At 38.5% G+C, this 24,002-nt stretch overlaps 2 protein-coding genes and 1 non-coding gene across 4 annotated transcripts; 2 read left to right on the forward strand and 1 right to left on the reverse strand.

The window, feature by feature from the left end:
• Positions 1–2,621: 2,621 nt before the first annotated feature.
• On the reverse strand, positions 2,622–7,076 carry KRT10 (keratin 10). 2 transcript variants are annotated; one of them, XM_023204186.1, is made up of 8 exons: positions 6,449–7,076; positions 5,538–5,620; positions 5,016–5,172; positions 4,770–4,931; positions 4,556–4,681; positions 4,030–4,247; positions 3,289–3,648; positions 2,622–2,982 (listed from the first exon to the last, which is right to left on the reverse strand). In XM_023204186.1, exons 1-8 carry the CDS (start codon positions 7,037–7,039, stop codon positions 2,976–2,978), a joined length of 1,704 nt encoding a protein of 567 aa, XP_023059954.1. In that variant the 5' UTR covers positions 7,040–7,076; the 3' UTR covers positions 2,622–2,975. The 2 variants fall into 2 exon arrangements, with proteins under 2 accessions (XP_023059954.1, XP_023059953.1); XM_023204185.1 differs by having other exon boundaries at positions 3,269–3,648.
• LOC111537435 lies at positions 3,471–18,748 on the forward strand. The gene is made up of 3 exons (XR_004228536.1): positions 3,471–3,695; positions 17,483–17,570; positions 18,614–18,748. It is a non-coding gene; the product is annotated as a transmembrane protein 99 (putative) (transcript).
• A 15-nt stretch (positions 18,749–18,763) lies between these two features.
• LOC116418407 (transmembrane protein 99-like) lies at positions 18,764–19,767 on the forward strand. The gene is given in 3 exon segments (XM_031934348.1): positions 18,764–18,828; positions 19,053–19,523; positions 19,525–19,767. Coding segments are annotated over 3 exon segments (705 nt in total). The 3' UTR covers positions 19,694–19,767.
• The last annotated feature ends 4,235 nt before the right edge of the window (positions 19,768–24,002 follow it).

The raw sequence follows: 24,002 nt of genomic DNA on the forward strand, positions 1-24,002 counted from the left end.
CTATCTATCTATCTATCTATCTATCTATCTATCTATCTATCTATCTAATCTATCCATCCACCCACCCACTTACCCACCTACCTACTTATCTATCCATCCATCATTAAATTACTCAGAACAATGCCTGGTGTGATTTAAAGGCTATTATTATCATCATTATTTTCATTGTCAAGCTTAGTGTAACCACAACTATCTCATATAAGGTAGCTATCTTTATTGTGTAGATAAGTAAACAGACTCAGAAGGGTTGAAGTAACTTGTCCAAAAGTTACATAATTTGTAAATGCCAGTGCCAGGATAGGAAGTGCAGGGATCACTGTGTTTCAGATGCATGCTCATAACCATGAATAACCATGAATATTTCCCTAATTCCCATTCTCAAGATGCAATATAGATGAGAAATATTAGATGCACTCTATTTCATTAACCTTAATCGAGCTACTTCCCTGATAAAGATGACCCTAACAAAGCTGTTTCTTCACTCCCAAGCAAAATATGAAGCCATCACGGGCACCAAGGTTAGGGTACAAAGCTTTTAGGCCTTTCGCATCATGAAAGAACATCTTTGGGGAAACAAGCTTTTATTGTGTAGTATTTTTCCACATAGGTGCCAAATTGGCTCTGCCAATCTAATTGGGCACTACCCTGCTTAAATAGCAAGATTCTGTAATGACTTTAGGATCTGTAAGAATGCATACAGAATTTTTTGATTAATGGGTACATGCAAATTTATTTGGTAAAAATAGTGCCCTGTGCTATTTAATAATTTCAAAAATAATTCTGTAATTTTTTTACTATAAATACCTATGTGCTTATTAAAGTCAAGTTGCTTGTTTAGACAGATTATTAAACCATACTGTTAGGCACTGTAGCATGTGCCTATAATCCCAGCTACTCAGAGACGGAGGTGGTAGGATTGCTTGAGCCCAGTTCAAGACCAGCATGGGCAACACAGTGAGACTGTCTCATTTTTTTTTTTAAAAAAAAAAAAGCAAACAAACAAACAAAAAACCATAGTTATCCAAGTCCTGTCAAGAAAGCAGCTGTTTATCAGAGATAAAGTACTTACTTTATCAGAGAGAATATAAATAATTATTTAAGGAGGTATTGCAAGATTGAAATGGTAAGAAGACAGGATCACGATGTATGCAGACTTTTCAGGAATGAAAGTTTGGGTCACCACCCAACCACATAGAGGACTCTGACTGCTAAGATTGTGGCTTGGGGGAGGAGAGCAGAATGGGTAGAAGAGACAAACTTAATAGCAAGCACAGCTATCTCATAGTACCATATGTGTACTTGCCTCATATCAGTGGTATTGAATATAAAAAAATCTATTTCTTCAGAATAAGGAGAATGGTAATCTCAGATTATAAATACAATAGGTCCCAGGGATTTGGTTAACTTTATAATATATATTTTAAAAGATAGTGTTTTCTGAACAGCAGGCAGTATAGCACTATTTACACAGTAAGAGTTCAGAGTCCTTACACAGCAATGTAAGGACTTCAGTGTTTCAAGGCTTTACACAATGTAGCCTGTTGGGACTTCAATAGTGGACCTGAGAAGACTGGCCCCCAAGAAGGTTGGCTGGTACAAATATCCAGAGGCATGTGAGCATTTAGACATTTAGGCATTTAGAGGCACGGGAACTAAAATGGAGAGCCTCTGGGCTGTGCTAATAATTGGTGCTAAGTAGGTTATGAAGCCTTGACTATAGGGAAATCTATCCCATTGAAACAAGGCTCCTGCCATCAATTTGGGTTACAGATGGTAGTGTCTACACAGTGGAGTGCCAAACAAATGGCAAAGGGATCAGGGCTCAGATCTGGAGCTCAAATCAAGGATACTGAGGAAAGCTGCTACTTGGTGGACATGAGTAATCCAAGAACTCACCAGAGGACACAAGGTAGTCTAAGGGACATGCCAGCTCATTCACTTCATAGGATCCTCAGTAGAGTACTAAGTAATGTTGGTTGGGTTCTTGTTGGCTGAGGAATGTGATTGGGCTGACTATGAAAGTACAAGGTCTTTAGTCCTGATCACTGGGCACAGGTGGGGAAGACGAAGACCTAGTGGTGTCCTTTTGGTTACACTGGCATCACTACTTCCTGATAGTGTTTCTCATGTTCATCTGATAGACATCAAATAATTCTGCTGGGGGTGATATGATTTTACTTGGCTGGTGTCAGAAGGTATGTCAAACTATATAACAATTGGGAAGAAGTAATATAGTAACTGGAAGAAAGTAAGAACAGGCAAATGTGAGAAGTGAGGTAATTAGGCAATATAAAATTTCCAATTATTGTTATTTTGGGGGTTTTATTTGACATATTCCAGAATTTCCAGGATTGAAATAATTTAAAGCCAGAGAGCTGGCAGTCTTCTACATATTGTGTATCTTAAAGAGTAATATTGGGATTTACAGACTTTTTTACTCAGCGAATTTACTGACGGTGGTCTGAACACACATGATTAAAAAACTTACTCTGAAAAGGCATGGCAATAGTTCTGTCTTCTGCATTTCTGGATACATCAACCTTCAACTGCTATGGTTTACTAATCTTTAATTTTAAAGAATATTATGTACTTAAGTAAAGATAAATTCTCACAAATTGGGATAGTTTGCATCAGTAAGAAAGTTTATTGAAATTCGTTAGTAAATGAGAACAGAAAGTTGTTTTTCTTTCCATTAACACTTTCTGGTAAAGTGAAAAGAAGAAAATACAGAAACCACAAAACACCTTGTAGACACCTTATTTTCAGGCAGTGAACCTGTTTCCATAGACCATTAAGACAGAAGTGTCTTCTCGGAGACTTTGTTTTCTATGCATATAATGGTCTGTGTGAAGGGAGACTTTCCTCTTGATGCAGCTCAATAGTAGTGTTTCTTGGTTTCTGATTCAACCATAGATGAAAGGACTCTACCGTCGGGTGCCACCTCTTCAATAATTGTCTTGATTACCCTGGTTTTGTTAGTATCTGTGTGAATGACGAAAAAAAAATTACACAGTCTGTAGGGATCCTTAGCAATTAACAAGCAAATACTGTAAAAAGAAGGAAATTTCAACTTTACATTGCTAAGTCCAAAAAAAAAAAAATGCTTAAAGTATGACATTTTGATCATGCCATTTTTCAGTTGGTGTTAAGAGTAGTTTGTGAACAAATGCAAAGGGAACCGTCTCTAAGATTTTTAATTTTTTAAAACAACTCTAGAGCTTAAAGCGCAAAAAAACCATCACAGGAAGTTAAAACTAATTCTGATTACCCCAGCTAGTTTCTGCTGACCTTGGTCCCTTAGATGAAGACTCGCCCACGGACCCAGAAGAGGAGGACTTGTGGCCGCCGCCGGAGCTGCTGCCGCCGCCGCCGTAGCCGCCGCCGGAGCTGCCGCCGCCACCGCCGGAACTGCCTCCGTGGCCGCCGCTGGAGCTCCCGCCCCCGTAGCCGCCGCTGGAGCTTCCACCCCCGTAGCCGCCGCCGGAGCTTCCGCCGCCGGAGCTTCCGCCTCCGTAGCCGCCGCCGGAACTACCACCGTGGCCGCCGCCGTAACCGCCGCCGGAGCTTCCTCCTCCGTAACCGCCGCCGGAGCTTCCTCCTCCGTAGCCTCCGCCGTAACTTCCGCCGCCGCGTCCACCGCCTCCGGAACTAAACGGGGTGAGGTCACATTCGGTTATCTCTAACGTTGGAAAACGGTGGGTAGCTTTCCAGTTGCCGTTAATTTAGAAAATAAGCAAAACATGTCTTGAGAAAATAAAACCCTGCCAGGTATATATTTTAAAACCCTGCCAGGTGTATATTTTAAAACCCATCCTTTGAAAACACTTTTGTGTACACAGAACTCTTAAGAATCATTTTGGGCCATATTCATGAGAAAGTGAGATTGCGATTGCGTACTCCTTTTTCTGTACCCTACCCCCTCTCTTCCCTTCCTCTCATTCTCTGGCATCTTCTTGGGGTTTAGATAAGCCTTGCTATCTGGAATATTGAATAAAAGAAACTGCGATAACTTTTCATTTTAAAATTTACCTTCCCTCTCCTTCTAGCAGGCTGCGGTAGGTTTGAATTTCATTCTCCAGTCGGATCTTAATATCCAGGAGTTGCTGGTATTCAGTATTCTGGCACTCGGTTTCAGCTCGAATCTGTTGCAGCTGTTCTTCCAGAGCGGAGATCTGGGCCTGAATCTGTGAGAGCTGCACACAGTAGCGACCTTCCGTTTCTGCCAAGGAGGCTTCCAGGGATTGTTTCTGAAACGAATTTTTTTTGTGGCTTAGCGACTAACTTGTTCAGTTGAGTATAGTGACACTTACTTAATTGTTTAGTAAGGCCTTATATAGAAGAATAAGAAAATGAACAGAACTTATGTTTAATGGCACCATTTCAGTTTCAGCACTTTTAGACCAATACCAGTAGTACTTTTCCTCCTTTAACGTAGAGCTTTACTTTTTCTCTTTCTTACCTCCAACTCTGCATTTTTCTGTTGCATTGCATATTCTTAGGTGAGCATGAAACTTTGTATGATAAAATTGAAGTCATTTCGTGAGAGTTAACATACCAGGGCCAGTTGGGACTGTAGTTCTATCTCCAGAGCTTGTACAGTACGTCTCAATTCAGTAATCTCGGATTTATGGCTGGACATCTGTTCAATGTTACTATCAATTTCTGTAGTCAGTTCCTTGCTCTAGAGTATTAAAAACAGGGAAAAGGATGAGGAAATTCTGAAATGATAAAACCACCATGAGTTTCACTATAAAGGAAGATTAATTTACCTTTTCGTTGAACCAGGCTTCAGCATCTTTGCGGTTTTGTTCAGCAAGTTGTTCATATTGGCTTCTCATGTTATTCAGAAGTTGAGTCAGATCAACACCTGGGGCAGCATTCATTTCCACATTCACATCACCAGTGGACACATTTCGAAGGTCTTTCATTTCCTGTTTGAGGAACAGAAAGATTTAATGGCTACACTAGGACCATAATGAACTCTCTTTGGCTGGGAAAAGTAACTTCTGTATCACCTCCTCGTGGTTCTTCTTCAGATAGGCCAGCTCTTCAGTCAGGCTCTCAATCTGCATCTCCAGGTCAGCCTTGGTCAGGGTCAGCTCATCCAGCACCCTACGCAGTCCGTTGATGTCAGCCTCCACGCTCTGGCGCAGAGCTACCTCATTCTCATACCTGAAACAAGCATGATATCAATACTGGATATAACTTATATAGGGGAGATGTGTCTGGGCAGAGACTGTTAAAAAGCAAATACATAGTTGATCTCATGTCACGGCAGTATTTGTCATGTACAGTTCACTTAGGAGTAACAGTGGTTTAATGGAAAAAAGCTTAACAGTTACTTTAAAATGCATTTTCTTCCTTTAATATTGCCAAAAATGTAATACTGACATGGAAAATTTCTCAGATAACTCCAATACTGTTTAACTTTGGGTGAATTCAGGAAAATGTAAATGCTATTGTGGGCATCCCAAGTCAGGTTAAAAATGACTGATGTATTTGTTGTGATAGTATTATACAACGATCGCTTAACTTACTTCAGCCTGAAGTCATCAGCTGCCAGCCTGGCATTGTCTATCTGAAGCAGGATATTGGCGTTATCAGTTGTTAGGTTGAGGATCTGGAGGGAGAGGCACGGTTACTTAAGAAGAGGTCAGATGCAGATATGGCTTTTGTAGTGGCATAGATGAACTCTGCACATTTATGTTGTTCTCTTACAAAATCTTTTATTTTAAATATGAGATATTGCAGGCTTACCCATATACTTAGCTTTGAATTATTTGTTCTCTTGGAATTTCTCCAGTCTTGTATTTCTGTACACAAATTATTCCTTTCTGAAAACTAACTGGAATTATATAGATGTATTCCTGCAAGTGTGCCCTCCTCTTTTAGACTATGTGATTTCCATGTATTTCAGCCATGCTTTGGCTGACTCACACTTGCATTTGTTTAACTCATGATAAATACTAATAAATAAGTATGCTCTGAACTGGTACACAATGGGTACAATTCAGAAATTCCTTAGAGGCAAGCAGTATCCCATTTTCATACTAGAAAATTCATTTTTCTCACCATGTTGGTACTGAATATGGCTTGTTATCAGTCTGAATAACATTTTGTTCTGATTCATTTCATGATTTCTTTTTCAGTTTCTACATTTGTAAATGACTTAGCATATTTTAACTGTGGACTCATTGTATGCTCATTAAAACCTCAAAAGTTCTTAGTAATCTGCCATCCTCTTAAGACAAGCAGCACACATGCTGGATGAAGATTGCCATAACCATACTTTCACAGATGTTTATCTTTGATGAGACTGGGTTATTTTTGAAGCAAGAAAGTAACATAGGTAAACATAGTGAACAGCCACATTGTGCTTAATTTAAGATTCATCTGTCTGGATTTCATGGACAAGATACCTAAAGCTGAATTTAAAAATACCTCTTACCTGATTTTTAAGGTCATCGATGGTTTTGTAGTATTTGCTGTAGTCACGAGGCTGCCCCTGGTGTGAGTTGCCATGCTTTTCATACCACTCCTTGATTTTGCCTTCCAGCTCATAGTTTGATTCTTCCAGAGCCCGAACTTTGTCCAAGTAGGAAGCCAGGCGGTCATTCAGATTCTGCATGGTTACTTTTTCATTTCCAGAGAGAAGGCCACCATCTCCTCCAAATCCACCACCAAAGCCTCCTCCAAAGCCACCTCCACCAAAGCTGCCCCCACCGAAGCTGCCACCTCCAAAGCTGCCCCCTCCAAAGCTGCCTCCATAACCCCCACCAAAGCTGCTACTTCCATAGCTTCCACCAAAGCTACCTCCACCAAAACCTAATCCTCCATAGCCACCTGATGAGCCCCCAAAGCAGCCCCCACCAGAGCTCCCACGGCTAAAAGAGCCACCACTAAACCCCCCTGAGCTAAATCCTCCACCAAGGGAGCCTTTGCTGCTCGAAATTCTTAGGGATGATCCTCCTCCTCCTCCTCCACCTCCTCCACTGCGGGAGGAAGAGTAGTGCTTGCTTGAGCTGTATCGAACAGACATGGTGATGCTGTTTAGCCCAGGGAGTGCCTGCTACCAAGGACAGTGACAACCTTTATGTAATACTGACAGGGTGTGTCCACATGTGTTAGAGTTTGCTTACTTGCATGGTTTTCTTTTTGCCAACTTAGCATCTTTGGCTTATGATTGCATAAATTATCTTCAGTAGTAGCCAATCCCAATATGTACAATTTTGAATTTGCCCTAAGAATAAACAGGAGGTTTGCTGTGTTGAAATTGAAATGGGTGGAGTTCAGATGAGCATGTTTTATTATGCTTTTCACCTGTTGAAGAACCTTGAGCAACTGTTAAGATCCATTTTTCTCATCACTAATTCAGGTTGCATAGAATGTTTGCAAAGTTTGGGAAAAAAAAGAGTTTCAGCTACAAAATTATAGTTAAAATAAGATTTTTCAAATTCATGTTTTAAACAGTTTTAATTGGAACAACAAATAGCATAAAGTCTGGCAGAATCATGCTCTAATAAGGTTCTTGTAGACAACTGTAGGGAATCAAAAAGAAAAATATTCTAAAAATTTAACTAGCATCAATAGTTGCCATATATAAAACATTAAAACCATAAAACCACAATTTAGGAGATTGTGTTTGTAGGGGATCTTTTAATTTATTTGGCAAATGAGAGTATATTGATATTTTGCCTAAGAAAGTGGAAGTAATGATTTTAGAATTTTCTAATTAATGATGACATTATTTTTGACATTAAAAAATCTGAAATCATGAAGTTATCCTCGATTATTTTGCCTTTTAAATTCATCATAGTTAAGGTTTCTATGAAGACCATAATAATGCAGAAAATCTGCATTATTTTCTTAGCATGAAATATGAAGAACTAACTTGTAGTACTTTACACTAATTTCTGATTGAATAAAAAGGGAAAATTTGGATATGTTATGATTGCAAGTAAAAATTTGCTTGCAAAAATGTAAATCCGTGTTAGAGAATGGTACTTGCACCAAATATTATGAACTAGACTGTGCACATGTGTTCCCAAGCTAGGTTCAGTTTCTCAACGAAAACAACACATTTTCTTGGATATACTGTGTACAGAATTTGGTATAACAGTTTGGTGAAGTAAATTGGGATTTTGGTACATTGTATAAGATTATATCTACTCATAGGCTATGACATTGCTGTTGTTTGGATGTATATATTCATACATGTTTTACAATTACATAGTGCTGTTCGTGATACTATGATTTAAAAATTTCTAGAACAAGCTGTTAAGATAGGAATGGTGGTTATTATTATTTCTTTTCTTTCTTTCTTTCTTTTTTTTTGAGACAGAGTCTTGCTCTCTTGCCCAGGGTGGAGTGCAGTGGCGCAATCATGGCTCACTGTAAGCTCTGCCTCCCAGGTTCATGCCATTCTCCTGCCTCAGCCCTCTCGAGTAGCTGGGGCTACAGGTGCCTACCACCACGCCTGGCTAATTTCTTGTATTTTTAGTAGAGACAGGGTTTCACCGTGTTAGCCAGGATGGTCTCGATCTCCTGACCTTGTGATCCGCCCACCTTCGCCTCCCAAAGTGCCGGGATTGCAGGGATAGTTGTTATTATTTCTAATTTATAGGAGAGGAAGTTGAAGTTGAGAGGTTTTGGTTTTTCCACAAGATATGGAACATGTGGTTAAACTGCAGTTAGAAGCTTGGTCTTTTAACTCCTTGGTTCTTTCCTACTTTACCAATGTGTATGTGTATTATCTGCTCTGGTGGATTTGGTCTAATGGAACTGAATGACTCTAATTCTCACCATAAATTTCTTCAAATGGGGAAAAAGACCAAAACAAAAAGAACTTAGAATCGTGAAAATACTGAAAGGGTAGTGATTTGGCACACACTCTGCCTTTAGTAATTGTTTTTTCAAATTAAGTTTATAGCTGCACATTTTGGTTTATGAAAACTACAGAAATAGTTTCTGCAGGGAAGGGGAACGTGATTGGGAGCATTAATCAAATGTTGATTGTTAAAGTGGAGGTTACTACCCAGCAAATTGCAACTCTTCCAACTTGTTAGCACATGCAAGTGGGGCAGTAGTTAAAAGAAAAACTGAAACCCAACCATGGGAATTGATTCTTGATGAAGATAACCTACAGTTAAAGAAGGCTATGGTAAATCAGGATAGAAAAAGAAAAAAAGATTCCAGTAACTTCAGAGAGGATGTTGAAACCTCGATATTAATGAAACCTTTTTGGAAAGAAGCATTTTAATTAAAGAGAGATTTTGATTGATTTTACCTATAATTAGCACAAGTTTTGGATCTTAGAATTACCAATTTTGTTTTAGCATTAGCCTATAATGTCTCCCTCCAGTGGAAAATATAAAAATTCCATCTCCTTTCAGTTAATTAGCAAGTGGTATGAAGAGATCTCTGTTACAATCATATTAAACCAAAGAATATGTGAAAGGGAGTCTTTGCATAAAAGTACATGAGAACAAATACAGGTATGGAGGGCCTTCTAATACTATAACATTTAATTTAAGCTACCTTTACTGTTGTTACCAAAGATTACTTATTAACTTGTATACTGTAGAAATTGATTTGTCTTTATTCACGCTGTCATTTGTTGAAATCAGCCGTTGGCATGAGTAAAATTAAGAGGTGCCACATAATAATTTTACAGCTAAATTGGATGAACATTTATGATTCTAGTCTTGGCACCATTTACACTTGATTGCTATAATCCACTGTAACTGTATTTTCATTGTGCTCAATTTTTATTGTGTCCCTTTGTAAAGCACATTGGTAGGTATTTAAAAGATAGAAAAGTGAATGAGATACAGCTCCCATCCTTAAGGATCTTGCCATAGTTACAGTCTAATTGAGAAGACGTGACATATACCATCAGCTTAAGCACTGTATGCTATGTAAATGGAAAATGATGGTGGGGCTTGGATGTGTAGGGGGAAGGAGTTAACGTTTCCTGAACATCTGCTATGATCTAGATGGTTTACTTTTCTTTAATCTTCCCCTAGATCCTCTAAGATAGGTATTATTACCTCATCTAATAGCTAAAAATCTAAACCTTAAAACATTTTAGAAATTTGCCAGATTATGTATTTGTTTATTTATATATCAGCAGTGTCTGTGTGATGACACACAGCCTGATTTTGAATCAAGAGATACAGTTACAAAGGTGCTAGTTTTCATGACACCAGACTGGCACTCTTAAGACCAATGAGCAAGGGGTCATGTTGAAATGGGGCCACCTGACAGAGTTTCATGGTGCAGTTGAAATTTAAGCTCAATCTTGTAAGGATGAGTAGGACTTTTCATGTGTGCAACAGCAGAGAGAAGACTGTTCTGGGAAGTCAGGACTGTGAAAATGCCAAGCAGGTGAAGACACTGAGTGACCAGTTTGGCTGGAGTAGATCATCCATATATATTAATTTATTCATTCCTTCAGCAGGTTTTATTGAGCACCTGCAATATGGCTTGGGGAATGCATAGGTGACCAAGATACAGTTCCTGCCCTTTAAGGAGTCTACAGTCTACTTGGAGAGGCAAACAAACATACCCATGAATCAGAGATTATAATATAGGGCAATCTGGGCTACATTTGAGCAATGTTCAGGGTTCGGAGGAATTGCAGAGAGAGGTTCTAACAGTCTGGTGAATGTGGTTTTTTTTATTGTGTGTGTGTGTGTGTGTGTGTGTGTGTGTGTGTATGTGTGGTGTGAGTGCACAATGAAAGAATAGTGAAGTAAAGTTTGGGATTGAAGATGAGTTTTGGTTTAAGACATGAATTTGAGGTAATACCAGGGTATTCATGTAAACATGTTTTTAAGCAATTATGGGACTGCAGTTAGGGAGTGTTCAGAATAGCAGACTTTGGGGTTGGTTAGGATCCCTAAGGGAAGGAATTTAGAGAGAAATGTACAGAAGGTCTAATTCTGAACTTTTGGAGTCATTTTAGGGGCTAGGAAGAAGAAGTAGAGCTAGAGAATAATCCTGAAAAGAAGGACATCTAGGACCAGGCAAAGGGGGAAAGAGGATCATTGAAGCCAAGAGAGAAGCAAACGTGGGTGAGGTGGTCACCGGAGAGGTCAGTGAAAAGGTGGATTGAGGAAAGCAGTTTGGAACCATTGGCATCCTTCCAGAGGACAGTTTTAATTGAGTAGTAGTGGGGCAATTCATGGTGCATACCCAATATTGGAACTGATGACTTTGCTTATGGTATTTTGTTTTCATGTTGTCCGGTTTATCAATTTCTTCTTTAATTGCTTCTGAACTTATTGAGTTGTGGTTACGACGGGTATAGGTGCTATTCACATGGGGTTAATTTGGCTGGAGCTCTGGAAGCATGTTTTGGATTCAAATTTGTTATCATTTTGACTTGTCTCACTGTTAGGATTTGGATCCTTTTTATTTCTTATTTTGCTTCAAGTAAAATCCTGTTTTGAAGTTTCTAGCTGAAAATTCTATTTGCAAGTTTCCTTTTCTGATTGAGATATAATACATATAATTGAGATATAATACATAGTTTAGGTAGTTGCAGAAGGACAAATCTGGTAATGCAGGTTATATCTCAAGATGGTAAGGTTGATCTAAATATTTAGAGTTTTCTGTTGTTTATCACAAAGTTTAAGAGTCAGGCATTTTCTTTTTGACTGTTCTGTGACTGTGCAAATTGCTTAATATGCTTTTGTGATTACTACCCACAGAGTCGAAACGGTGGAAAGTTGTATCATTATTTGATAGATTTGGTACCCTCTTTTCAGATAGCTAATTGTCGGACAACTAAGATATCAATTGATAAAGTTCATGTCTTCTCATTAGTAAACTTCTAAAATTCAGAGATCTTAAATCTACAGACACTCCTATATCAATTTTTCTGAAACTTCTGGAACTCTACTGTGATGGAAGCCACAAAAATATGGAAACTGCTTGAAGGCTGTTGAGGGTAGTGTAGCAGAGTAAGTGGGTGGGCTCTGGTGTCAGACTGCTGGGGTTACAATCCAGGCTTCACCATTTATTGTGAGGTTTCATCTCAGTGTCCTCCTCTCTAAAGTAGAGATTATAATTTTTCTTACTTTATGGAGTTGTAGCAGAAGTCAAATGGGTTATTAAATATAAAGCATTTAGAACAATGATTTGCATGCATAGAATAAGCACTTAATGAATATATTTTTGTTGCTATTACCGTTTTGTGATCTCTGTTTCCCATAGGTTAACCCACTGTCCAACCCACAGGATGCCTTCAAAATAGGAATGAATGAAAGGATAGGGTGAGAAGTTGGAAAATGGCTTGTGAGGGAGGAGAAAATGGCTGGAGAGGAAAGTAGGGTGGGGAAAAGGTGTTCAGTTTGATAACTTTTGCGATAAACCGTGCCGTCTGTTTTTCTTTGAGTGACACTTCCTTTCACTTTAAACTTCATTTTTTTATTTCCTACATCCATCAAGGCACTAATTTTGTCACCTTCTCTTTGTCATGGCTGATGTATTCGTTTCTTTCTATGTAGCCCCACTGTAACTGCCCTGTTCTGGGCTTTTACCACTTCTCTCGAAGATTACTTCACCAGCTTCTGAAGTGGTTTTCTTGACTCAGCACTGTCAATTAAGATCTGTTCACTGCGGCAAGATTGATGTTCTCGAAACAGTATTGTCATCACTTCATCAACATACTCAGACCTCTTGTGGATGGATTAAGTCTTCTCCAAAACCTTGCCCTACTCTGTCTGTCCAACCTCATGCTCCCTGCGGTGAGTCAGGGTGGGGAGTGGAAGGAGTGCTGCATTTTCTTCATAAAGTAATTATGTGGCCCTGGGCAAGACAGTCAGCTTTCTGTGTCTCAGTTTACTACCCTATAAAATATGGATAGTAATATTAAATATTAAAATATGGATTATAGTCCGTGATTCAGTGAAAAAATGTGTGTTAGCATCTCCTTTAAACATCCTTTAATTACTTAATCCTTTAAGCAGGCCTTTCTTACTCTTGGCTAATATGCTATGCTTTGTTCCATTTTAAGGCCTGTGTTTGTTGCTCTTGGCGTAGAATGCCCATCTTCTACTTTGCTGTTTATTCAAGTTATTCTACCTCAACTCCAAACTCTGACTTAAATGCCATCTCCTTCACGAGACTTCTCACCATTAGTCTCTGGTTCATGGTTGTCTCTTTCTTCTCATTTCCTGTGTTGAACAACTTGGTGTTTTATAATTTGTTATACTATTCTGGCCTCTTTCTTAGTGTTCCCAATGCGATACAGCATTTAAGTTCCTTTAGAGAAGGGAGGGTGCCTCTGCTCTTGCTGCACCCAGTACTCATTGTTCTCTGAATGTTTTCGTATTGCTTCAGTGCCTTTCCCCACTTTCTTGGCCTTTATTTTTTTTCTCTAAACTCTTGGCCTGTATGTTTTGGCAATAGTGCAAGTTAAAAATTTAAATAAAGGCTGGTTGAAGACAACTAATTTAATTTTACTTTAAAGGAAATTATGATACTTTTTGATGTAAGAATGTGTAAGAATGATAAGAAAACCAAGATTCTGCATAGGAATTTTAAAATACCTTAAAGTATATAAAGATGTATTCCTTAGAATGGAAATATACTGAATATATTAAGAAAACATTTTAGCCCTCACTCTTTCCTCTTCATTAAAGGTCACTATTTTTTGTCTTGGATCTGTTGAGATTATCTTGATACTAGTAACCTGCTAAAATATATCTGTAGTTTTATTCTAAAATTTGAATTTTTTTCATACATCACATCAAATTAAAAACTTCTGCACAGCAAAGGAAACAGTCAACAAAGTAAAGAGACAACCCACAGAATGAGAGAAAATATTTGCAAACTATCCATCTGACGGAGGATTAATAACCAGAATATATAAGAAGCTGAAATAACTCACTAGGAAAAAAAAATCTAATAATCTGATTAAAAAATGGGCAAAAGGACTGAATAGACATTCAAATCTCAAAAGAAGACATACAGGCTAGGCATGGTGGCTCACACCTCTAATCCCAGCACTTAGGGAGACTGGGGCGGGAGGACTGCTTGAGCCTAGGAATTCAAGACAAGCCTTGGTAACATAGGGAGACCCCATCTCTACAAAAAATAAAAATAAATTAGCTGGGTATGATGGCATGTGTCTGTAGTCCCAGCTACTTGGGAGACGGAGGTGAGCCATGTTCATGCCACTGCACTCCAGCCTGAGCAACAGAGTGACCTCAAAAAAAAAAAAAAAGGAAAACATACAATGGCAAACAGGTATATAAAAAGGGGCTCAACATCATTGATCTACATTCTCATTGCAGTTGAATGTAATAATGTAAATTATTACAGTCACACTAATTTGTTGTATATCTCATCCCACTTAAAATGGCTTTTATCCAAAAGAAAGGCAATAATGAATGCTAGTGAGGATATGGAGAAAAGGGAACCCCCTCATACACTTTTCTTGAGAATGTAAATTAGTACAGCCACTATGGAGAACAGTATGGAGGTTCCTCAAAAAGCTAAAAATAGAACTGTGTGATCCAGCAGTCCCACTGCTAGATATATACCCCAAATCACGGAAATCAGTTTATTAATTGGATATCTGTACCCTCATTTTTTTTTGCAATACTATTCACAATAGCCAAGATTTGGAAACAACCTAAGTGTCCATCAACAGACGGATTGATAAAGAAAATGTGGTACATATACTTAGTGGAGTACTATTTAACCATAAAAAAGAATGAGATCCTGTTATTGCAACAACTTGACTGGACCTGGAGGACAGTGTGTTAAATGAGATAAACCAGGCATAGAAAGATAAACTTCTCATGTTATCACTCATTTGTGGGAGCTAAAAATGAGAACAATTGAACTCATAGAGATAGAGAGTAGAATAATGGTTACCGTAGGCTGGGAAGAGTAGTATAGGGTGAGGGGGCTGGGAAGTGGGGATGGTTAATGGGTACAAAAATATAATTAGGTAGAACAAATATAATCTAGTATTTGCTAGCACAACAGGGTGATTATAGTCACAATAATTTATTGTACATTTTAAATTTAAAAAACATTATTGGAATGTTTGTAACACAAATAAATGATAAATGCTTGAGGTGATAGGTACCCCTTTTATCTGGGTGTGATTATGCATTGTTGCTTGTATTGAAATCTCTCTTGTTCCCCCTGAATAATACAGTTACCATGGACCTATACAAAGGTAAAAATTTTGAATTTTTTTATATTAGGAGAATTGACAATTCTAGTTGGGTTTCTGGCTAGCTAGCTTAGGAGTATGTTGTAATTTAAGGATTAACTATAACACAGCTTAGCTTTTAAATTTCATTAGTGTGTCATAAATTTCTTTTCAGGTAAATTAATTTCATTCTGTAAAAGACAATTGCTCACTATGAGTTAGCTGCATTAGGAGGAGAATTAATTAACATAGAACATAAAATAGAAACATAATATCCCTTTTAGTTTTCATAAAAAATAGTGAAGCCGAAAGTACCAAACAAACAATTCTCTACAGACTCCAATTTTAAAATATTGAAACTGAACATTGTCCAAAATTCAGTGGCTGTTTTCTCCCCCTCATAAATCTAAGAAAATTCCTTTAGGTCCAGTTGTGGTTGCTTATCCAATTGGTCATTTCAAGGATGGCTGGATATGAGAGAAAATAACATTATAATTGGGTGTAACTTCATAATTTTTACTTAAGAGAGTCTGGACAGATCTAAATAGAGTAGAGAAAGTTTTGGATTAGAAATGGTACATACAGAGGTTAATGTTTACAGTGAAAGCAGTAATCCCCCATTCTAGTGGTTTTAAGTGAGTATATGTAATACGCTTAAATTTAAACGAAAAAGTCTTAGGGAGTCAAATTAATTTCCTAATTTTAAAGGTTTTTAAAAAAGTACTTGACCTTATGGACTCAGACAACTAGTCAATTTTTATAATAAATGGACCTCTGTCTGTGAATCACGTTGTTTTTTTTTTGGTAAGGGGGTTGTAAGAATGGTAGAGGAATAGATTTAAATAATTATTTAAATGTAACACACAATAGTAACAGAGAAAATGTACCATAACCATTCTGTGGCTTCTTTCACAAGGCTGATGATTGATAATGCCCAAAGAACTTTTGATGTCTTGTGTTAAACTTATTAAACAAATATGCAAATAGCATTTGCAAAGTCAGTCCTAAGATAGAGTTGATAGAGCTTGTTGAGACTTTTTTATGTTCCAAGACCTGTCCTAAACTTTACTTGCATTTTTGTCTCATCAGATCCTGTTGGCAACTTTATGAGGGAAATTTTATTTTATTTTATTTTATTTATTTTTTTTGAGACGGTGTTTCGTTCTTGTTGCCCAGGCTGGAGTGCAGTGACGCATTCTCGGCTCACCACAACCTCAGCCACCCAGGTTCAAGCGATTCTCCTGCCTCAGCCTCCTGAGTAGCTGGGACTACAGGCATGCGCCACTATGCCCAGCTAATTTTGTATTTTTAGTAGAGACGAGATTTCTTCATGTTGGTCAGGCTGGTCTCAAACTCCTGACCTGAGGTGATCCACCCGCCTCAGCCTCCCAAAGTGCTGGGATTATAGATGTGAGCCCCCATGCCTGGCCAGAAATTTTATTTTAACTAAAATTAGTTGGCCAGGTGCAGTGGCTCACGCCTGTAGTTCCGTCACTTTGGGAAGCCAAGGCAGGAGGATTCACATGAGTCCAGGAGTTTGAGACCAGCCTGGAAAACATGGCGAAACCCCGTCTCTACAAAATGCACATACACACACACAAAGCCTGGTGTGATGGCATGTGCCTGTGGGTCCAGCTACTCAAGAGGGTGAGGTGGAAGGATTGCCTGAGCCTGAAAGGTCAAAGTTGTAGTGAGCTGTGATCGCACCACTGCACTCCAGCCTGGGTGACACAGCGAGACCCTTTTTCCCACAAACCCCCTCAAAAAAGAAAATAAATTAGTTAAAATTTAGCATGCCCAAAACTGTTCAATAAAGGGACTTTGGTGGGATTTGAACACAGACCTATCCTCAGAGCTTTTTAAAAACACAATGATTAACTGTTTTTTCTTTTTTAAAACACACTGTTGCTGGCTTAAACAATGAGTAACTTCTAAAACACTTTTGAAATGAGCTAAAATTGTATTTTTTGGTCATGTGACTTGGAAAATTAACAAGAACATAAGGGATTTTAGTTTCTTTTTCAGACTAGACAAGCCTTCCTTATTATTTTTGTGATGAAAAAATAGACCAATTTGAAAAGAAAAAGAACTAATGAGGCAAGATGTCCTGCCCTGGAAGAGATAAGACTTGTGGGCCTTGTCTGTTCCCAGGTGAGACTCTGCCCTAACTTCTTGAGGGTTGGTCTGGCATGGGTTTATGGAGATTCCTAACTCTTTGGCAGACCAGTCATTAAAATAACAAATCACAGCAGTTAGCCACCATGCATAATTGAAACATTAATGCTTTTATAATGCTGGCTTTTTCAGATGGAGCTAACACCCATTATGGAGATTAACCACTTTTCATCGGGTTTTTAACTCTTTGAGTCTTGAGGAATACAACAGTGAACGCAAGGTGTGTATCTGAATTAATTTAGTAGTAAACTGTGACGTGGAGGGGTTCTGTTGCTTTGAAAGTTTCCAACTTATATGCATTCAAAAACTATTAAACTTTTTGCTGTCTCTCCAAATATTTTCCATATTGATAATTTTGATTGAAATGTAGAGCTAGTTAGAATTTTCTAGTCTAAAGCTTAGATATATAAATGAGTGCATATTTGCAGAGCTATAAGATGTTGCATTATTATTTTTTTCTTGGCATCTGGAATATAAATGCTAAATTTGGTCTAGTTAGAATTTCCTGCTTCCCTCCTCCCCTGCTTACTTCCTTCTGTCTCAAAACTCTCCAGGGATGAAGACTCCACAAGCTATATTGGGGTAACATATTGTAACAGTGGTTACTTTCAGTTTCTGTCAAACTAGATTAAAAGTATCACATGTTCTCACTCATATGTGGGAGCTAAAAAAGTTGATCTCATCGAGATAAAGAGTAGTATAATGATTACCAGAGAGGCTAGGAGGACAGTAGGGAGGTGGGTGAGAGAGAGCAGGGGATAAAAAGGGGTTGGTTGATGGGGTACAAAATTACAATTAAAAGGAATAAGATCTAGTGTTCAGTAGCACAATAGAGTGACTATAGTTAACAGAAATTCACTGTATATTCTAAATAACTAGAGTGAAATTAGAATGTTCCTAACACAAAGAAATAAGTGTTTGAGATAATGAATATCCCCATTATCCTGATTTGATCATTACACATTGTATGCTTGTATCAAAATATTACATGTACCCCATATATATGTATAACTACTATTTATCCATAAAATTAAAAAAAAATAAAAGAGGAAAGGAATGGAAAATAAAAGTAAAGACTCATCAAAAATTGCAATGTAGCAGAATAGTGCCGAATGCTGTAAACTAGTACCACACAGAACTTAATCTGTAATTTTAAAGAAACCATGTAACTATATTTACTCCTGGTATTGTGTCTTTCTCTCTTACCCTAATTTACTGTTCTTCTATAGTTTAAAATTAAAGAATTGCTTTTAAATTTTACAGGGCAAACATTATACTGTGGAGACACAAAATGTTTTGAGACAACTGTGACCAGACATGTCACGTGTGGATATACCGTTGGATTTCAAAGCAACACGTTGTAACTTTTTTTGTTTTTTCCTTTTACAACAGATTCATTTTATTTTCATCACCATGGGGCGTACCCTGTTGTTGAGTTCTCTGGTCAGACCTCTACAGACTTCTCAGATGGATCCTAGGTCTCTGGGCTTGCCCTGAAATTACTCGCTGCTCAGGGAATTAGTGGAAATGGTTGGCATCCTCCCCCTCTGTTGTTCCGGCTGTGTCCCCTAACTCTGTTGCTCCAGCTGTGTCCCTCACTGTGTTGCTCCAGCTGCAGCTCATTCTTGTTGGAGCTTCTCATTCAGCTGGTCACTGTGGTCAGAGGGTGTTGGCCTGCTCCCTTCCTCAAGTCTTCTTAAAGCCGCATATTTTTGTGGAGCATTTTTCTTCCTGGCTCTCCTCAAGTTGTTTTCCTTTCTTCGCTGTCTTGGGAGTCTTCTTCCTGCTTCCGGACGTCGGTTGAGAGGAATTCTTCTTCCTTGTCTTCCGGATGTCGGTTGAGAGAAGGACTTCTTCTTCCTTGTCTCCTTGGTGTTGGCTGGTGGTTGCTCTTCAACAACTGTACCGGAGGCTCTCTGTTTTCCCTTCATCTTCAACAAGTCAGTCTGTCTCAAGGGTCTCACATTGCAGCATTCTTACCAGAGGCCGCTGGGCCTGGAGTTCCAGTTCCAGTGTCTGGAGAGTCCACCTCAGCTCAGCAATCTCATGCCGGTTGGCAGTTGTCAGCAGAAGCCGAGGCCTGCCCATCATCAGTTCTTTACTCTGAGATGTTAGAGTGGAATAAAAATATAAATACTTATACTAATTTTCATGGCTTCTGCTTAATATTGGGTATTGTTTTGTTTTGTTTTGGTGGTGATAGGCTTACCTTACATTAAACCAGGCCTTAGCCTTTCTGTGGCTTTCTTGTGGCAAAGCCTCATATTACTGTCTTGTCTGGTTCATCAGGACAGTCAGGTCCACACCTGGGGCCGTTTGTTTTCTATGTTTACCTCAACATAAGGTACCTTATCATTGTCACCCTTCATCTCCTGATCCAAAATAAAATAAAATGCCACAGGTTACTTGATCTTGCATCTGGAATATGATTATTTAAATAAATTAAAAATTTAAAATTGAAAATGTAGAGTTTAGAAATCTTTTTTAAGGTTTCAAAGAAATTTCTAGGAGACAACAAAATAGTGTTACTAGATTTAGCAAATAAAATACAGAATGCCAATTAAATTTGAATTTCAAATAAACATTGAATACTTTTTTTGGTATAACTATATTCCATGCAATATTTGGGACATATCTGTTATATTATTCATTGTTTACCTAAAATTATAATTTAAACTGAGAGTTCTGTATTTTTATCTGGCAACCCTATTATAAACATATTTAGGATCAATATAAAGGAATAATATTTTAATTTTTACAAAATATTTTAATACAAGTAATTTATTTGATTTTCACTGTCATTGTGAGAGGTAAGTTTTGCCTTACAGTCTATGTTACTTTACCTGTGTTTTATGAAAAGAATGTCTCTTATAATGATAGCCGCCACCACCATATCTTGGCAGGTATTGACATACTGAAACTTTAAATTCATTTTGTGTAGCTCCCACCTCTTCATGATTGTTTCTGAGGTAATTCAGCTCCTCCATCTGGCTTTCCATTTGCCACTCTAGGTTAGTCTTGTTCAAAGTCAACTCATCCAAGACACTTTGCAGGCCCTTGCTATCAGCCTCGACACACTGATAAGGGACAGCTTTACTCTGGTATCTGAACAGAGCCCAATTAGAAGAATCAATACAGCTTAGATGGAGGTCTCCTTATCCAGTGGTAATAAGATGTCCCACATAGTGGAGCCTAAAGAGCACAGCACTGGGGTGTGAAGACATGGGTTCAAATTGCACCTCTGCCATGTTCAGCTATCACCTTGGGCAAATTACTTCTCTGAACCTGTGTCTTCTTATCATTAAAATGGGAATTTTTTTTTTTTTTTTTTTGAGACCGAGTCTCACTGTGTTACTCAGGCTGGAGTACAGTGGCGTGATCTTGGCTCACCGTAATCTCCGCCTCCCAGGTTCAAGCGATCCTCCCGCCTCAGCCTCCCAAGTAGCTGGGATTACAAGTGTGCATCACCACGCCTGGCTAATTTTTGTATTTTTAGTAGAGACGGTGTTTCACCATGTTGGCCAGGCTGGTCTCAAACTCCTAACCTCAAGTGACCCACCTGCCTCAGCCTCCCAAAAAGTGCTGGGATTACAGGCGTGAGCTACCATGCCCGGCTAAAATGGGAATATTATGAGAATTGAGTTAATGTACAACAGTGCTTAGCACAGCATCAGTGTTCAGTATATGGTAGGAATAACATTATTAAAGCTGTGAAAGAATGAAAATCTCCCCTCTGCTCTTTGACTAGGAAAGGAAGCAAGCTCCTTTTCATGTACAGGAGAATGCACCTTTGTTTTACAAGGACTGTGTCTCCCCAGTTTGAAAAAAAATTCAAGTACAGTAGGGAGTACCTCCTGCAGTTCTATAAAAACCAAGTCTCTGACCTATGTATTGGAGAGTCATACACCATATGTGAGATTTCAAATCGCTAGCCTGGGAGTTTTCACATTGCTAGCCTATGACCACTATTGTAATTTAAACATAAAAGAGATTGTTTTATGTTGAGATGTTTAATAATATGAAATAATGATATTGTAAGTTTTGTAGTAACTGTTTAAAGTGGTGAATCAGGGAGTTGGTTTTTTTTTTTTTTTAATCGGTTATTTACATGGTTTCTGAACTTACTTGAGCTTGAAGTCATCCACAGTGAGCCTGGCATTGTGGATCTAATGCGGAATGCTGGCATTTTCCAAAGTAACATTTGTTACCTTCAAGGGAGGAAAAGGAAACATACAATTCAACAAAATATGTTGGGTGCCATTAGGTCCAGATTATATGCTTCACGGATTTCAACAATTATAAGTTTGTCAATCATAATTATATTTGTACTAGTCATGGCGGCTCATGCCTGTAGTCCCAGCACTTTGAGAAGCTGAGGCTGGAGGATCACTTGAGTCCAGGAGTTTGAGATCAGCTTAAACAATATAGTGAGACCCCATCTCTACAGAAAAGGAATTTAGCTGGGAATGGTGGCACATGTCTGTAGTCCCGCCTTGGAAGGCTGACATGGGAGGATTGTTCAAGCCTGGGAGGGTGAGGCTGCTATGATCGTGCCACTATGCTCCAGCCAGGGCAACAGAGCAAGACCCTGTCTCAAAAAATTATATTTGTATAAATATAAATTAGATAAACATTAAATTTTAATTTTTCTGGGACTATTATAGAACATTTCAGCTAAATATATTGTTTTAGAGCTTCTGAAATACAGAAGAATGTTTTTCAAATGAATGTTGAGCCATTTCATATTAATTTTTATGCACATTAGACATTTTTCTCGACATTAGATGCATCAGATACAATATATGTTGGCCAGGAGAAAGGGTCGTATTTTCTACATTTAAGACAACTGAGTTTTAAGGTACTTGATAGTGCTGTAATATTTGCTGTGGTCTCGAGGTTGACCATCAATTTTTCCCCCCAAATTCCCATGCCTTCTTTTCATTTTGAGTGCAAGGTCAGCTCTGGCATTTTCCAGGCAATGTAACTTGTCAAGGTAGTGGCCTGACGTTTGTTTAAATTCTGTGTTGTTTTCCTCTCATTACTTGAAAGAAGGCCACCACCATCAGAGTCACCAGAATTTCACAGGCCCCTATTTGGTCCAGCACTCAGGCTACTCCACCCTGTGCCAGGACCCAACCTACCCTCAATACCATAAAAGCCACCGAAAGGCCCACTACCATGGCCCTCTGTGCTCTCTTGAGCCCCCAACAATAACACAGTTCCCCCTGAGACTTAACAGACTCACAGCCACTTTCAGTGCTGCCGTGCTGCCACAACCCAGAGGAACAAGCCACTGTGTGGAGGTGTAGCAGAGATCTAAGGTTAAAGTGTAGCCCCAAAGTTGGTGAATTATGGGGACCATTATGGAGCCTCTATGTATGTATGTATGTATGTATGTATGTATGTATGTATGTATCTATCTATCTATCTATCTATCTATCTATCTATCTATCATCTATCATTATCTGTGTAAAGTTACATCATCTTAATGAATTTTTTTAAAGTATAGGTTTCTTTTTTTTGGTTAACCATCTCTTCACCTCTTATTTTAGTGATCGATGAACCATACATGCTCAAGTGCTATCTCATCAGGGTGTTGGGTACATCCAGGAAAACTGTGTGTGAGCAGGAAAAACAGAGAAGACCATCATTTCATGACTTCATCTTTTGAACAATGTTGAGTGATTATTTTTGAAAACACTGCAGGCATTCCTCTAACAGACATTCTTTCTTTCTGACCCTGTAGTCTTAACATTCTCATGCTCTTGCTCAGTTTGTGTCTATTTTCCCATGAAACCTTCCAGGCTTGCTACAGGGCCCTTGCCAAGGAGTTTAAGTTGAGTAGTGCATACTGCATACTGCATACTGCACTACTCAACTTAAACTAGGTTTGAGTTCTAACCTACTGTTTCTCAGCTTGGATAAAGTTTCTTACCTGAATTTCAGTTTTTTCATCTGTTCAAATTACAAAAGAATTTGGAGGATTAATGAGAAACAGTTAATAGCGTCTGGCACATACCAGGCTCTCAGTGAATGCTTGTTCTCTCCCTTCCCTTCTCTCCCTGGTCCCCACTCTAGCTCACAGCAGTCTCTAAAACTCATAATCCTAATTATACCACACATTCATTCAAGAAATATTGAATGCCCAGTATGTACCAGGGAGTGTTATGGGACTATTATGGGCCCTTCCTGGTTTTATACAGTTGTGATACATGCGGCTTAATTAATATCCCTCCTAATCTCAGTGTCTGAGCATTGATTCTAGATATCCATGCATACCCTAAACTGGACAGAGTTGCCTATACACAAAATTAAAGTTGGCAAAGTTTGCCATTTGTGTCTAAACCCACTTTCCTTTATCTTCTCTAGGTTGAAATCTCTCTCTGCACTTCATCTGAAGCCATTGGCTTTCTTGTGCTTTAACTCACTTTTTCTGTGTAGGGAAAGGACATGATATTATTCATTTACACTAATAGAAACAGTATTATTTGCTCTATATCATTCAGGAACCTAGGCATTTGAATTTTGAACTTTTCCCTTAATCATGAAATGAAAGATTATTTTTTGTGATAAAAATTTCAGTTCTTGGTGAGGAGGAGATAATTTATTTTGGGAAGAAATCTGCTGAAATTGCACTTTGCCCGCCTAAAAG

The sequence above is a fragment of the Piliocolobus tephrosceles genome, chromosome 16, assembly GCF_002776525.5.
Source record: "Piliocolobus tephrosceles isolate RC106 chromosome 16, ASM277652v3, whole genome shotgun sequence".
NCBI classification, from domain to species: Eukaryota; Metazoa; Chordata; class Mammalia; order Primates; family Cercopithecidae; genus Piliocolobus; species Piliocolobus tephrosceles.

Excerpts from the sequence above, each read along its gene's own strand:
- KRT10 (XM_023204185.1), bottom strand. The coding sequence starts at position 7,039 with ATGTCTGTTCGATACAGCTCAAGCAAGCACTACTCTTCCTCCCGCAGT. Across the intron at positions 4,682-4,769 it reads AAGCCTGGTTCAACGAAAAG|AGCAAGGAACTGACTACAGA; the intron begins GTAAATTAATCT and ends TTAATACTCTAG. Across the intron at positions 2,983-3,268 it reads GTCAGCAGAAACTAGCTGGG|ATACTAACAAAACCAGGGTA; the intron begins GTAATCAGAATT and ends TCATTCACACAG.